Source organism: Colossoma macropomum, unplaced genomic scaffold, assembly GCF_904425465.1.
Source record: "Colossoma macropomum unplaced genomic scaffold, Colossoma_macropomum, whole genome shotgun sequence".
Lineage (NCBI taxonomy): Eukaryota > Metazoa > Chordata > Actinopteri > Characiformes > Serrasalmidae > Colossoma > Colossoma macropomum.
Window position 1 is genome coordinate 25,819,101 of NW_023494791.1, and position 12,928 is coordinate 25,832,028.

The following is a 12,928-nucleotide window of genomic DNA, read 5'->3' on the forward strand; positions in this document are numbered from 1 at the left end:
TCTAAGCCAACTGTCAACATCACTGAATAAAATCCTACTTTTTTTCATGTAATTTTTATGTTTTAATGTTCTAAGTTGTTCACTTGGGAAGGACAATTCATATATCGGCTTGATTTTAGCCACAATTAAATGCTTTTTTGGGTGCCTCCATATTTAAGAAACTCCTTTTCCACAGAATAAGATGGCGTTTTTTACCGGCATGTTGATTCACACAGCACTAACATGATCTGAAGTTGTTTCTACAGCTCATTTTTATAGAAGGTAAAAGGCACCAGAATCTTTACTGCCGCGAGAGTGAGGGGTCCGTAAAAATGAGTTACCTGGTGCATTTGTACAGGACTAAAATCATTGAGAAGCACAGATAAAAATTACGTTATCCCACCTTGTAAAACGAATCCCATCCGAATAAGGCCTTATAATAAAAAGCATTGGAAAACTGCTAAATTCTGTTGGTAAATGTATTATATACTTAAATTTATTAAATATATTTTTGTTGATCACTTTTATAACTTTTTCAGTTAAAAGTGTGTAAGGGAAATTTGTTCTTCATTCAGTAAGCTACAGACAGGGCAGATAGAGATAGTTTTCCCTTGCTGAAAGAGTTACTGGGAAAAGTACATAGTGAAGCCAGACATTTTAAACATGTTTAGATATGACACTTACTGAATCTGCTCCAGGTATTTTAGCAGGGTCACTAACGAGTCACTATTCTGTTAAGGAGGTGCTTAACCTTGCCAGATAGCTGCACAGAATGGGACCCTGAAATCTCCATATCTACAGAGAACAACTGAATCTACATAAATCATAGCAGCGGTAGTATCTGAATAAAGAGGTTTGTAGGTGACCCTGTAGGTCTGGCTTTGTCTGACTATAGGAGTGAGTGGGTGACTCAGCTCTGTGCAGTGGAGAGAGTGAGAGCGGGCCTGGCACGCTCTGCCCTGTGCTCTAAGGTAAAAATTCTCTCTCGCTCACTCACATGCTCTGCTGCAGTAAATGTAATTCTTACCAGGAAAAGATAGAACCAGTTTGGGTGTGGACGTTTTGTAATTACGCAGAGAGATGGGCAGTAGAATGATGTCTGAATGCTACCGTAAATGTCGCCCTTCCTGCCAGTCTGAGTCAGAGGCTTTTTGTCTTTCTGGCTTGCAACACTGCAGTGTTCATTTGCAAAGGTAAGATAAGGAGCAAAACATAAGCTACTGTTAATGCTACTTATGAACTAACTACACAATATGTAACTACTCCATAACATACGTAACAACATGGATAATACACCTGTGTGTTTGCTTGACCAAAGTTACTCATTTAACTATTTTGTGGTTAATCAAACTTCTGCTGAGCTCATCTCTTAACACTGGCTAACCTATCTAACGCTACTTCACTCTGTCTCTTCAATGCATGAAGGTCAAGGGCATCACGGAGAGAGTACAATCCACCACATCCAGGAGAACGGATCTCATCGGCTGATTGGTTGTCATGGCAATGTTAACAATGGCAAACTGATGGATGCAGTTGGTTAGTAACTTGGAAACCGAAAAACATCAGGATGAGAGTAGGGTCATGCACAGTTCGATAACGCAAAACTAAAAAGAGCAACAGTGAGGTCATGGTTTGACCAGTTTCATGCAAAAGGGAACCACATGTACATTTCAAGAACAAAATGACCACAACATAAATAATCTACAAAGCATTCCAACTGAAAGAACTGGTGACCAGCATCCTGCTTTCACTGCTCCAGTGCTGCATCAGTGAAGATAAAGAGACGCCAATGCTGGGCTGCCAGATGGCAGAATAACACAGTACACCCAGACAGCAGGGATCTTCCTCCCAGCACAACGGCTGCTTTCAGAAGCCCTGGCATACCCCCAGCTCTATGGTCTGCAGCAGCTGTAGAGGTACAGGGCTCTACAGTGACCCCTCACTTGTTCCAGTATGGCTGGGCACTGCTCTCAGTATGTGTACTTAACATTAGTCAAACCCAGCTCATACTCATACACCAGTAAAGGAAACAGTAGACAGCTAGCACCATACGGTACCATATTCACATATACACGCACGCACACACTGCCTACATGCCAGTTACAAGTGTGTAATATGTAATATTCCACAGACTATAATATACTGCCTTAAGATACATTGTATAACAGTGCAGACTGAGAACTACGGAGGTTATGATTAAATATGTGACAAAAACTGTCTCAAATTGCTCTACAAATAATTTTATCATGAAAGAAATGTAATTAAAATCAAAGTTTTGCATCTATTAATTAGGTTTTGAAGCGTAATTAATGTAAGCTTCATAAAAACGAGCTACATACAAAGCAGGCATGCTTGCAAGATTTATTTATTCCGAATACAAGTTTCTTCTGAATTTCTTCAGTATGATCTGCACTCCTGAACTCCTGTAAACCATCTGACCAAAGTATAGACTCTCTAAATGTACGCCGGGTTCCAGAACAATCCCCTTATACACATCAACAGTGTACTTCTTGTGTTTCAAAATGCAGTTCAGCCATGATAATGAGTTTCCACCAGATTCAAAACTTACGTAATTCATAAATTAGTTCTAAAGCACTATTCAAGCTGGATTAGTTTTACCATGGGAGGTTCTGTAATGTAATCTGTAAGGGATTTGACTGGCCGATTTGTATGGGATAAAGTATGTGTGTAAAGTATGTGTTCTCCAAATTGACACAGATAACCCAAACTAAATCTTTACAGCAGAGTTACACAAGAGAAGTCACGCTAACACAGTGTAGTTAAGCTTGGCCAAAAAACAGTGGGGGGAAGAAAAAAAAAAAAGTTTAGTAGGCCTGTCTTTGAGGATAAAGGAAATGTGCCAAGTGGTATTCCATCTTAACAGAAAATACTGCCAAAAAGAGGTGTTGTTGATCATTAGCAGGTGTTGCTACCACCAGATAGAGGGAAAAAATCTGTTTCTAGCAGCAGTATGTCAAAATATTGATTTGTGAATCGAATCTTAAAATAATGACATATTATCTCAAAATATTGACTTCAATACCTTCAAGAATACAAGCCATTGACTTCTCAAAATAATTACCTTATTCAATACTTTGAGACAGTGTCTCATAATAATGACAATTTCAACCCGTCATTATTTTAACATAGTAAGTCGTTATTTTGAGATATTAAAGTTAATATTTTGATATACTGCTGCCAGAAACAGAGCAGGGAGGGGAGGGGAAAAAATTGTCTCTTATTAGCAAGAATGGGCCTCCATATTTTTGCCATTACATGAGGTTAAGTAAACATGACCCTCTGGAATTATCAAGAATTATTAAAAATAAGAATGTTGCAAATTTGTACTGGATTCTAGAGAGTAATAGATTCTACCTCCCCAGGTAAAACTAGAATGGGGCTTAATAGGTCATTAAAATCTTCAAACACCAACTTGAGAAATACAGATGTGTTTGTGTTGCAGATGCATCTTATCTGCTCTCCATTAACTGACAAGCCCAAAATGTGTTTTGTCAGGATTGTCGGTGGAGGACAGAGTTGTCAGTGTGAGTGAGTCAGCAGCAGAGGTAGCATTAATGAGCACTGCTGGTGTGGTGAAGCGCTCACACCAGGCCAAACAAACTTAGAGCAAAACATACAGTGAGGTGCAATAACACAGGGAGCTACACAGACTAGCAGCACATGCAGTGCAGTTTAAAAAAGGTGAGGCTGGGAACAATGCAGAGGCAAGCTGAGCATCTGAAACACAGCATCTCTCCCTCCTGCAGAAGCCCCCCACAGCTATACTGTGGGACCACCAGTAGTGTTTTGAGAGCAGAAGGTTTAGCTGAAGCAGCCGAGGGGTGCTCAGCCAAAGACAGATATCGGAATTCATACTGATCTCTACAGGTTACAGCTGAGCCAAATCAATTATTAATGAAGTTTAGGAACATATGGATAACATCTAAGGTTTTATAAAATAAAAGAGATTTTCCTTTAAAGCATGTAGCACTGTTAACACTCATAACCATAGCTATTATATAACTAACAGTTTGCTCCAAGTAAGCTTTTAGCGCACTAGATTACTGTATGTTTTGATGAATATGCTTGTATTCTCTGGAGGTGGAGGATGGGATGGAATAAGCAGATTTCTGTAACAGTGGGCTCTGCAAGAGGAGTGCTTGTGTGGCTTTCCTAGATGCTCAGAATGCTCTAGTAACATCTAACGAAGCATTAATATAAACAAGCAACGCAAAAACTGAAATAGTTAAGGCAACAAAAACAACTATGTTTAAACTGTGATGCAATATGCCAGGACACTCAATCAGCTTTTAGTCCCTTAAAATTGTCAGCAGGCGGTTCAAAAGGACAGAGCAGCCCCATCTGAGAATATAGGATTGGCACCAAACCATCATTCAATGATGTTAATACTGCTACATCTAAAAACAATTTCAGTTATATGTGCAGTTAAAAGTCTCTAAATTAGCTTCAAGTATCTCATATATACAGCCATCTGGTTCAAAAATACTGAACAGCTTTAACAGATAACAGATTTAATTTCTGCACAATCAAATCATTAAGATGCAAAGAAAGTCATTTAGAGTAGTTTGATGTGAAACGCACAATTCTAGAGAAACTTACTGAGCCAAATTGTTCACAGTAGCGGTGATAGGAACTAGATATCTGAAGAGTTTGATTCTTCTAAAAGCTTCTACACAGAAAGCTGTTACATAAAATGGTTACGAATATACCTGATGTCTGAGACTTGTTTTACGATAGTTTTGAGATAAAGCTTTGGCCTAAAACACATTTTTTTAACCCCAATCATGGCAGAGAGGTACATGCAGGGTGTTCAAAGACAAAACAGTACTCAAGACTTATCACTATTTTACCATTATCAACATTACATATTAAAACTCAGAAGGCATATGCAGATTTACTGGTCATTTTGGATAGTAAATAAAATGGCTATATTTGTGTTGTAGACACTATGACCCCTGGTTGCCATCTCCACCATTATAAAGAAAATATGAGTAAGTTTTTCTACAATGAACCATTTCATATCAAACCACCCTGAATGACTTTCTTTACTTTATCAATATCTTAAAGACTGAATTATGCATAAATTTTGGAAAATCAGTGGAATTCCCCTTTAATTATGATGAAAGGGAAAATGAATGTGTAAAATCTACTCATTAAGAAACCAACGTTTTCTTTATGCAGCACAGAAACTCATTTCAGATAAAGCCTATTCTTGGCACAGCTGGTGAGTTCTATACTGACAGTCCTGCAATTCAATAAGCTTATCACAAAGAAATATGTAGAGGACCATCAGATGCTGCTGTGCTGGTAATAGGGAAAAGGACAGGGTCTTAATTTTTAGTAAAGTAAATTGCTCTCTTCTTCACACTACCCTTCTGGTTGCTATGCTTGCAGACCAGCAGATGACTGACGAAGGCAAAGGTGGGGCTGCTCTGTGCTGTGTTTGAATGCCACTGCTGTATGACTGGATGATGAAGTGGATGTGTACTTACCCCGCTCCACTCTATGCCCATACTCACTTCCTCTCCAGCTTCTGAGCTGCTATCGTACTTAACACTGGACATGCTGTCCCTGCTCCTCCTCCTTTCCCCATCACCCTCCTTCAGGATCTCAACAACTCGCGTCTGGTTGATAGGATCAGTTCCCTACAAGAGACACAAATGCATGTACACACAATATAGGTGACACACTGAACATTTTCAGTTTGTTTCCTCTCAATTCCTACTCTGGAGGGCTTTTCTAGAAGCTACATGTGATGCAATGTGCATTTCTATCACATGTCGAACCATGGAGGGAATTTATCTATAGTGTTACTACAAAGGAGGAGGGTGATGGATAAGGAACAGCTTATGACCGGTGAAGGACTCCTGTTTTAAAATGAACTGACTTACTGAGTTGCTCTGGCATCCAAAGCAAGCCAAAGAAGAAGGAGGTGAAAAAAGAAACAAACATCAGCATGACTGAGACAGTCATCAGAAATGTTCCTCTCCATTAGTTTCATAGTTAATGAAAAACATACGAAATATCAGTCAGAGCCATTTTTCAAACAATGTGTTATCAACTATCATAACTTTTATAAGTCACAGTCATTACTAGCGATAACAAAAGCATGTTGACGTTGAAACAAACAGACAAAAAGTCAGAGGGACAGACTCGATTCTGTTTATACAGAAGGTGAATAAAAACTAAGTAAGTAATTATGCAATTATATACTTATAAATTTGCGTTTAAACAATAATACTGAGTAAAAATATAAATGCAACACTTTTTGCTGAAAAGATTTTACCGAACCCTGCAAAAAACAGGTGGGTCATGAAATTTTCCCATTAGTATCTGGTAGGGGTGGGAATCTCTAGGCACCTCACGATTCGATTACGATTCAGAGGGCTGCGATGCGATTATAAAACTTATAAAAATTATAATCTCAATGCATCTTTTTTTTCTATGTAGCATTTATATTTTCTCACTGTGTGAGCTCAAGTTTCGAGTTCAAGTTTCAAGTTTATTTGTCACTTGCACAACATGTCAGGACATTTATGCATTGAAATGCTTGTGGTGAGGCACAGGTAATCACTCTACAGAAAGTAAATAAGTAAAAATACAAGAAAAACCAACTGAAATATATTAAATATACACAAAATATACACAGAATATAGAGACAATATATATTTTAAAGTGACTAAGTATCTCAGTGTTATTGTTATTTAAAGTGACATGGTACTTTTAAAGCAAAGTATTTGTAATGATCCATAATGAATTTACTTCCAATATCTTTTTTAATAAAACAGATGGAAGTGATGTGGCAAGTGAACTAGAAGGCTCTCATTCAGTGCTCTTGTTCGGAGCACGAGATGCTGCTGCTACTCGTCTGCGATAAAATGCGCAGTTACGGTGAAATAAGATCCAGTGTCAGTAGATGTCCACGCAGCACATCTTACAGCTATTCTACCCGTTTTCTTTAGTGATTTTATAACTTCGGTTTTGGTCTCGTTGTAGAGACGGGGGGTCGCTGTGTCAGTAAAGTATCTTTAAGACGGGACGCGTGAAACATAGCGCGAAAGCCCTGTTTCGGCGCACAGACTGAAGGTCACATAGCAGCGATGCGTTATTCGCATTTATAAGCACTGCAGTGGTTTCCTGGTACGTTAAATCTGCAACGAGAGACTGTCACACACTAAAAAGTGGCGAAGCTGAAGTCAGCTTCTCTTTCGAATTCTCCCATTCCACCTTAAACGGTGCCGCATTTACATTCGGCGCCTCAGTTAGAATTTAAGGTGGAACAGGTAAATTTGAACAAGAAGCTGGAGAATAAGAAGCGACTTCAGCCTCGTAAAACAGTCGAATGTTGAGAGACATTTAACTGATCAACTTCTGAGGAGAAAGTTTTCTGGCGGAGATGGGAGGAAAGCGGCTATAGTTAAAGCTTAAAGCAGAGCGAAGTAAATCTGTGCTCTCCTTTATATTGTTTAGCCTATACTAGGACATTAACACATACTGAGACATACTGGACATTCGATGCTGTGGCTCCCAAGGTGGTTTGATTTTTGTTGAAAGGACAAAATGGCTCCTATCATTTGTGTTGTGACTCCTGACCTAACCTGGCTTTAATGCAGAGGGAGCTGGTCGGATTTCTCGCTCATCCAGTTGTGTTTTTGTTATGTGCCGCCACAGACTGCCCGGGCACTGCACTTCCGCGCTTCCAAGTTCCGCCTTTTGCATTCCGTCAACATTACGTTATAAATTAAATATTTAGAAAATTGATTTTTGACGTTTGTAAATCGATTCAGAATCGTTCACGTCCGCATCGCGATGCATCTAAGAATTGATTTTTTCCCGCACCCCTAGTATCTGGTGTCTCCACCATTTGCCTGTCGCAGCATGACAATTATAGCAAACATGCTTTTTTCAATCAAACTGCTTCAAAATGGGAGCAAAACCAACAGTGCTGCATTTACATTTTTGTTCGGTATATATGTAAATGTCAAATGTGCACATAAGGACAGTAATGGCTCTAGACCTTCAAGAGTCCAATTTCTCCATATTTAATCAATATATTATTCTACTGGATTAGTATGAGACCAACCTGCTTGCGGGATCTCATGGCACACTCCTCCAGCGTCTCTGCTGCCTCCATCTTGCCCTGTCGGCGGTACAGAGCGCCCAGATTCCTCAGAGTGGTGTTCACAGTCGGGCTGAGGAAGAAAAACTTTACATTTTTAAAAGAGGACTCAAATAGGATTCCTAGAAGTTGCCCTATAACTAGGATGCCCAGTCCAGTCCTGGAGATCTACCACCCAGTAGATTTTAGAGTAAACACACCTGACTAATATTCAGATGCCCCTGAAAGCCTTCATTACCTGGATCAGGTGTGTTAGATTAAGGTTGGAGCTAAATCGTGCAGGGTGGTAGATCTCCACGATCAGTACTGAGCAGCTCTGCTCTGTGACAATCCAAAGGCATGTGAATCAAACAGAGCATTTTGGGAAAAGAGATAAAGTTATTAAAAAGCTGTTAATCTTGGATGTTTTTCCAAACACATTCAAGTTAAGACTGAGTGTTGTGATTTAAAGTGTGTGTGTAGTACCTGTTGACTTTGCAGGCTTTGTACCAGCCTCCGTACTCTCCATACGGGGTGTTGTCTCTGTGCTTGCCCTGGAAGTAAACCAAACCACAAAAGAGGTGTGAGTGGGTAAGGACCGGAGACAACCAAAAATACTCCAGACAACAAAGTTACTGTATGTTTTGAGAACATTTATTTATGCAGTTGATTATAGTTCCCGACAGCCTGAATCAGGATTTTTATGTCAGTGGAATCTTTTCTCCTATTTTCGTTTATGTTGCTGAGAATTGGAGCATATATTTTGTTGGCTTTTGCTGGGTCAGTCTTACTCAGCTACTCCTGAGCTTTTCAAGGCATACACGTGGCATGTGCCTCAAGACAGATTATTCTAATAATATTATCCTGAATATCTTGTGTAGAATTCGGACTGGCACACTTGCAAACAAAACTTACCTTGCTCATTTCCTCTCTCTCCTCAGCGTGCATCCAGATAGGCTTGTTCTCAGCTGTTGACAAAGAAAGGTGAGTGGCTCAGTGTATGAGATTAACCAACGCGCTCTGGGAGAGCAAGTTTGGGATGATTTTATTGGTAAAAGCTTTGTGGTAAACGTACCAGCAATGGTAAATTATAAGCAATTGTCATTTCCAGAAAGCTCAGAGCAACTTTCTTACGCAGTGATCCAGTGAATTTTATTGTCACATTTTAGATTAAAAAATGAAATATGCAACAGTAACTAAGAAATAAGAACTTTTTCAAATGAAAAAAGGCTCTGTACATGGAATGACTTCAACTGTCAAAACTGGTATTAAAATTTCCCTCAAAACTTGCTGAAAATGAAGCATTGTTGTTGTGTCTGCATAATGCAGTTAGACACTGGGAACTCTGAGCAAACAATTTGTGTAAAAAAAGAGAAGTTTAAAACATATCTTACATTATTTTAATATAAAATATGTGAACTTAGAACAGAGGATGCAGTTCACTGCAGGCAAATCAAGTAAGCAAGTTTCCAGTGTCCACATGTGGAAGAACTCATTCAGTCTGCAAAGAACTTCTACTAATGTTGCAAAATGGCAGGTATTGTTAACAGTACTTTAAAAAATTATTCAGAACTAAAAGGTGACCAGAAACTTTTCATTTTCAAACAAGTTTAATCAGAGACATTTCTTGAAAGATACATCCTCAGCTGTCTGGGCGTGTGTAGAGCCTTTTTGTGTTTAGAAAGCTGTCCATGTTTTAACTCTGTGTCCATCGCTGACTTTATTCACTGCTTTTGTTAAAGGTGAGTAAGAACAGGAGTGGATTATGGAGAGATTTCAACAGAAGAAGGAAAAAGGGGAATAAATAGAGGAGAACAAGATAATAGAGTAATTCATTATTGTATCATTCTATAGCAGCAACATGACCCCATCAATTACCTCAATTAGATTAAGAATGATCTGTCAGGGCGTTTCTGGTTCTGGAATACCCCTGCACTACTGAAATTGCTGTTTTCTCTACTCCCAAAACACTTGACTCGACTCAACTAATTAAGAAGTTCTCACTGAATTTAAAATGGGGGTTTTAGAGTAAGGAAAAAACCAACAAGTGCAATGCAGGGAGACTACAGGACCAGTACTGGAAAACAAAGGTTTGAGCTATTTTACGTTATTCTTATTATCCATTATGCAAAAAAGGCTTATAAAACTTTACTATCATAATCTTACCATCAACAGAACCAAACTCTTTCTCATGGGCACGGGTGAGAATCTCTTTGTACAGAACTTCAGCCTCCTTGTATTTTCCTTGTTTGAGAAAGCATGAAGCCTGTGAACAAAGTAGAGAAAATCGGAGACAGAACATATACTTCGTTACTACACACTGAAGGTCATTCAATAATAGTATGAATGCTAGGACTGTGAGCAATGCTTACACATTTGCTTTCCTGACATTTTGCACTGTGTAGTTTCAATAAACCTGCTCCAGTGTTCCTGATAAAGCTGTGTGCCTCTGACTCACGCCCACATGAAATGTGTGTGGCTGTTTGAATAGCTTGCAGTGAAAATTCTCACGAAGAATCAAATGAGCTAGTGGCCTTGTACATAGCTGAGATTCAGGAACGTATTACCTTTCATATACATAAGCACATCACTTTTTATTCACAGTTTGCTATAAGGCCAAATGATGAATTTAAGTGAGAGCATTTCAGATGTATTCAATGCCAGAAAAAAAAACTAATAAAACCCAATGAACTGGAAAAAACAGAATTGGCTTCTTAAGTTCTGAAGTTCTTGGCTGAAAGTATAACTTACTGAAGCTATGGTACTCACAACAGCTTAAACCGCACTCATGCTGTAATAAAGATGGCTATTTGGGTGAGTGAGTCAGTATATGGATCTACACAAGTATTAAAGGCATACAGGCTAGCTCACATTTAGCCTCTACAGAACATTTAACTCAAACTGCAGTTGATGAGCGATGACAACATGAACAAAAGAATACTGCAAAAGAAAACAGCATCCAAAAGTGACTAAGTACAGCTGCCAAAACATACATCCCCACTGGCACTTCTTAACAGAACTGATGCCAATCTGATACGGTGTGACCTTCAGTAATAATACAGCTCTCTAACAGCTTACTGCTGGCTTTCCAGGACTGCTTCAACATGTATCAAGTAAAATCTGGTTTGAAATGGCACCTCCCCACACAAACTCACCAGATTGTTCTTAGTTTTGGCAACATTGGGGTCGTCTGGGCCCAGTCTGCATTCATAAATCTCCAAAGCTCTGCAGTAGTAATACTCCACTTCCTCATACTTGCCCTGGTTCTGACACAGCAAGGCAAGGTTATTCAGCTGCTTGGCCACATCTGGATGGTCCTTCCCAAGCACCTGAAAGAGATAATGTGAGGCTTGTGTGAGCTTGTGAAGTATGCGAAGAATTGACCAATTGCTCACTATTATGAAAGCAATACTGGCAGAACTGGTAAATCTGACAACAAAACACTATCACCATTAAAAAAAAAATAAATAAACTACCTTACACACATGTCAAATAAATTCAAACTAGGCCTGGGCAATATCTAAAAATAATTAGCACAATATTTTCAAGTAAAAAAACTCTATTCTATTTTAGTTCATACACTTTATTAGCATTAACTGCTTTATTCAGAATCTTTAATACAACTCACATATTAAATAAGATACCGAGTAACCCAACATCTTTTGAGAATTACTTCATCTGTCATTACAATAAACGTTGCTGCAAACACATGCATTCATGAGCTTCTTCTGCTGCAGATTCGCTGTTTAATGATAAATTAGTTCTCTCTAGTTCTCTCTCAGTTCTTTTACCAAAACAGCGGTTACCGCCTTTTACACCATCGGGTTACTTGTCCATCATCAACGATCCAATTACATCGCCATATTGCCCAGGCGTAATTCAAACCTAACTTTTAGCTATTTGAGAATTGCTACTTGAGTCTGTTTAATTTTTGACCATAATAGATTAATACTGTCTTTGGAATTTTAAGCACCTTAAAAATCAGTAACACAAACAAAATGTTCACTTTCAGGCTCTGGTCAAAACACATTAAATCTTTGTAATGTTTAATACACTTCTTTTTGTGGTAATTCGAAAATGCTCAAAGGATTACATAGCAGAGTTTCTAATTCTGTTGTTTTAAAAATCAAGACAGCTCAGACTGAGAAAGGAGAAGTGTGCTGCAGGTTTCTGATTTCAGGGCCCCGTATGAGCTTCATTCCTCCCCGTCCTTCTGCTCCCTCCAGCAGCAGGCAGGCTAATGTGAGTAGGTGTAAGATTTCTGCTGTTTGCTCAGCATCGACATGATCTCATAAAGGCTGAATCAATATGAGAGGCTTCTGTACAGCTCTCTCAAGCCCTGAGCAATCACACTCACAGTGCCCGGTTCTTACGCTTCTATTCGTTCCACCATGTCAACATTTTGTGGGGAAAAAGGAGCAATGAATTTTCATTAGACAATTACATTAACCCTCCTAAATCCCTCTCAAGGAAAACACTGGCAGAAATTTGACAGAAGACATAAAGCGTGCAGATATATGTAAATGTGTTTTTGTTTTTGATTCTCCTTTTTTGAAACAAAATCGTATAATGAATGCTTTCACAAATTAAAATTCACATCCTCACAAATGACACCAGTTGTGGTTATGCATAACAAAACAACAAGTACTCTCCACAAATCTTGCTTAAAGAACAGTTTGCAATAATATTTTGATAGCTATAGCCATAAATAAGTCTTGCATGTACCTTCTCTCTGATCTCCAGGGCTCTCTTACACAGCGGCTCTGCCTCCTTATACTTGCCTCTCTTCCCATACAGCACAGCCAGGTTATTCAGAGTGGCAGCCACCTG

The 12,928-nt window shown here is 38.9% G+C and overlaps 1 protein-coding gene across 6 annotated transcripts in view; it reads right to left on the reverse strand.

Moving 5' to 3' along the window:
• The window catches only part of klc1b (kinesin light chain 1b), a 39,284-nt gene that overhangs the window by 10,128 nt on the left and 16,228 nt on the right, over positions 1–12,928 (reverse strand). For 3 of the 6 annotated variants that reach the window (XM_036574600.1, XM_036574599.1, XM_036574601.1), the window contains 8 exons: positions 12,824–12,925; positions 11,254–11,427; positions 10,265–10,364; positions 9,014–9,066; positions 8,585–8,652; positions 8,084–8,192; positions 5,892–5,900; positions 5,493–5,645 (listed from right to left, as the gene is read on the reverse strand). In XM_036574600.1, coding sequence (XP_036430493.1) covers positions 5,493–5,645; positions 5,892–5,900; positions 8,084–8,192; positions 8,585–8,652; positions 9,014–9,066; positions 10,265–10,364; positions 11,254–11,427; positions 12,824–12,925 — 768 coding nt within the window. Of the gene's footprint in view, positions 1–4,846; positions 5,646–5,891; positions 5,901–8,083; positions 8,193–8,584; positions 8,653–9,013; positions 9,067–10,264; positions 10,365–11,253; positions 11,428–12,823; positions 12,926–12,928 lie in introns of those variants that run through there. The other 3 variants (XM_036574604.1, XM_036574603.1, XM_036574602.1) reach the window with 3 other exon arrangements.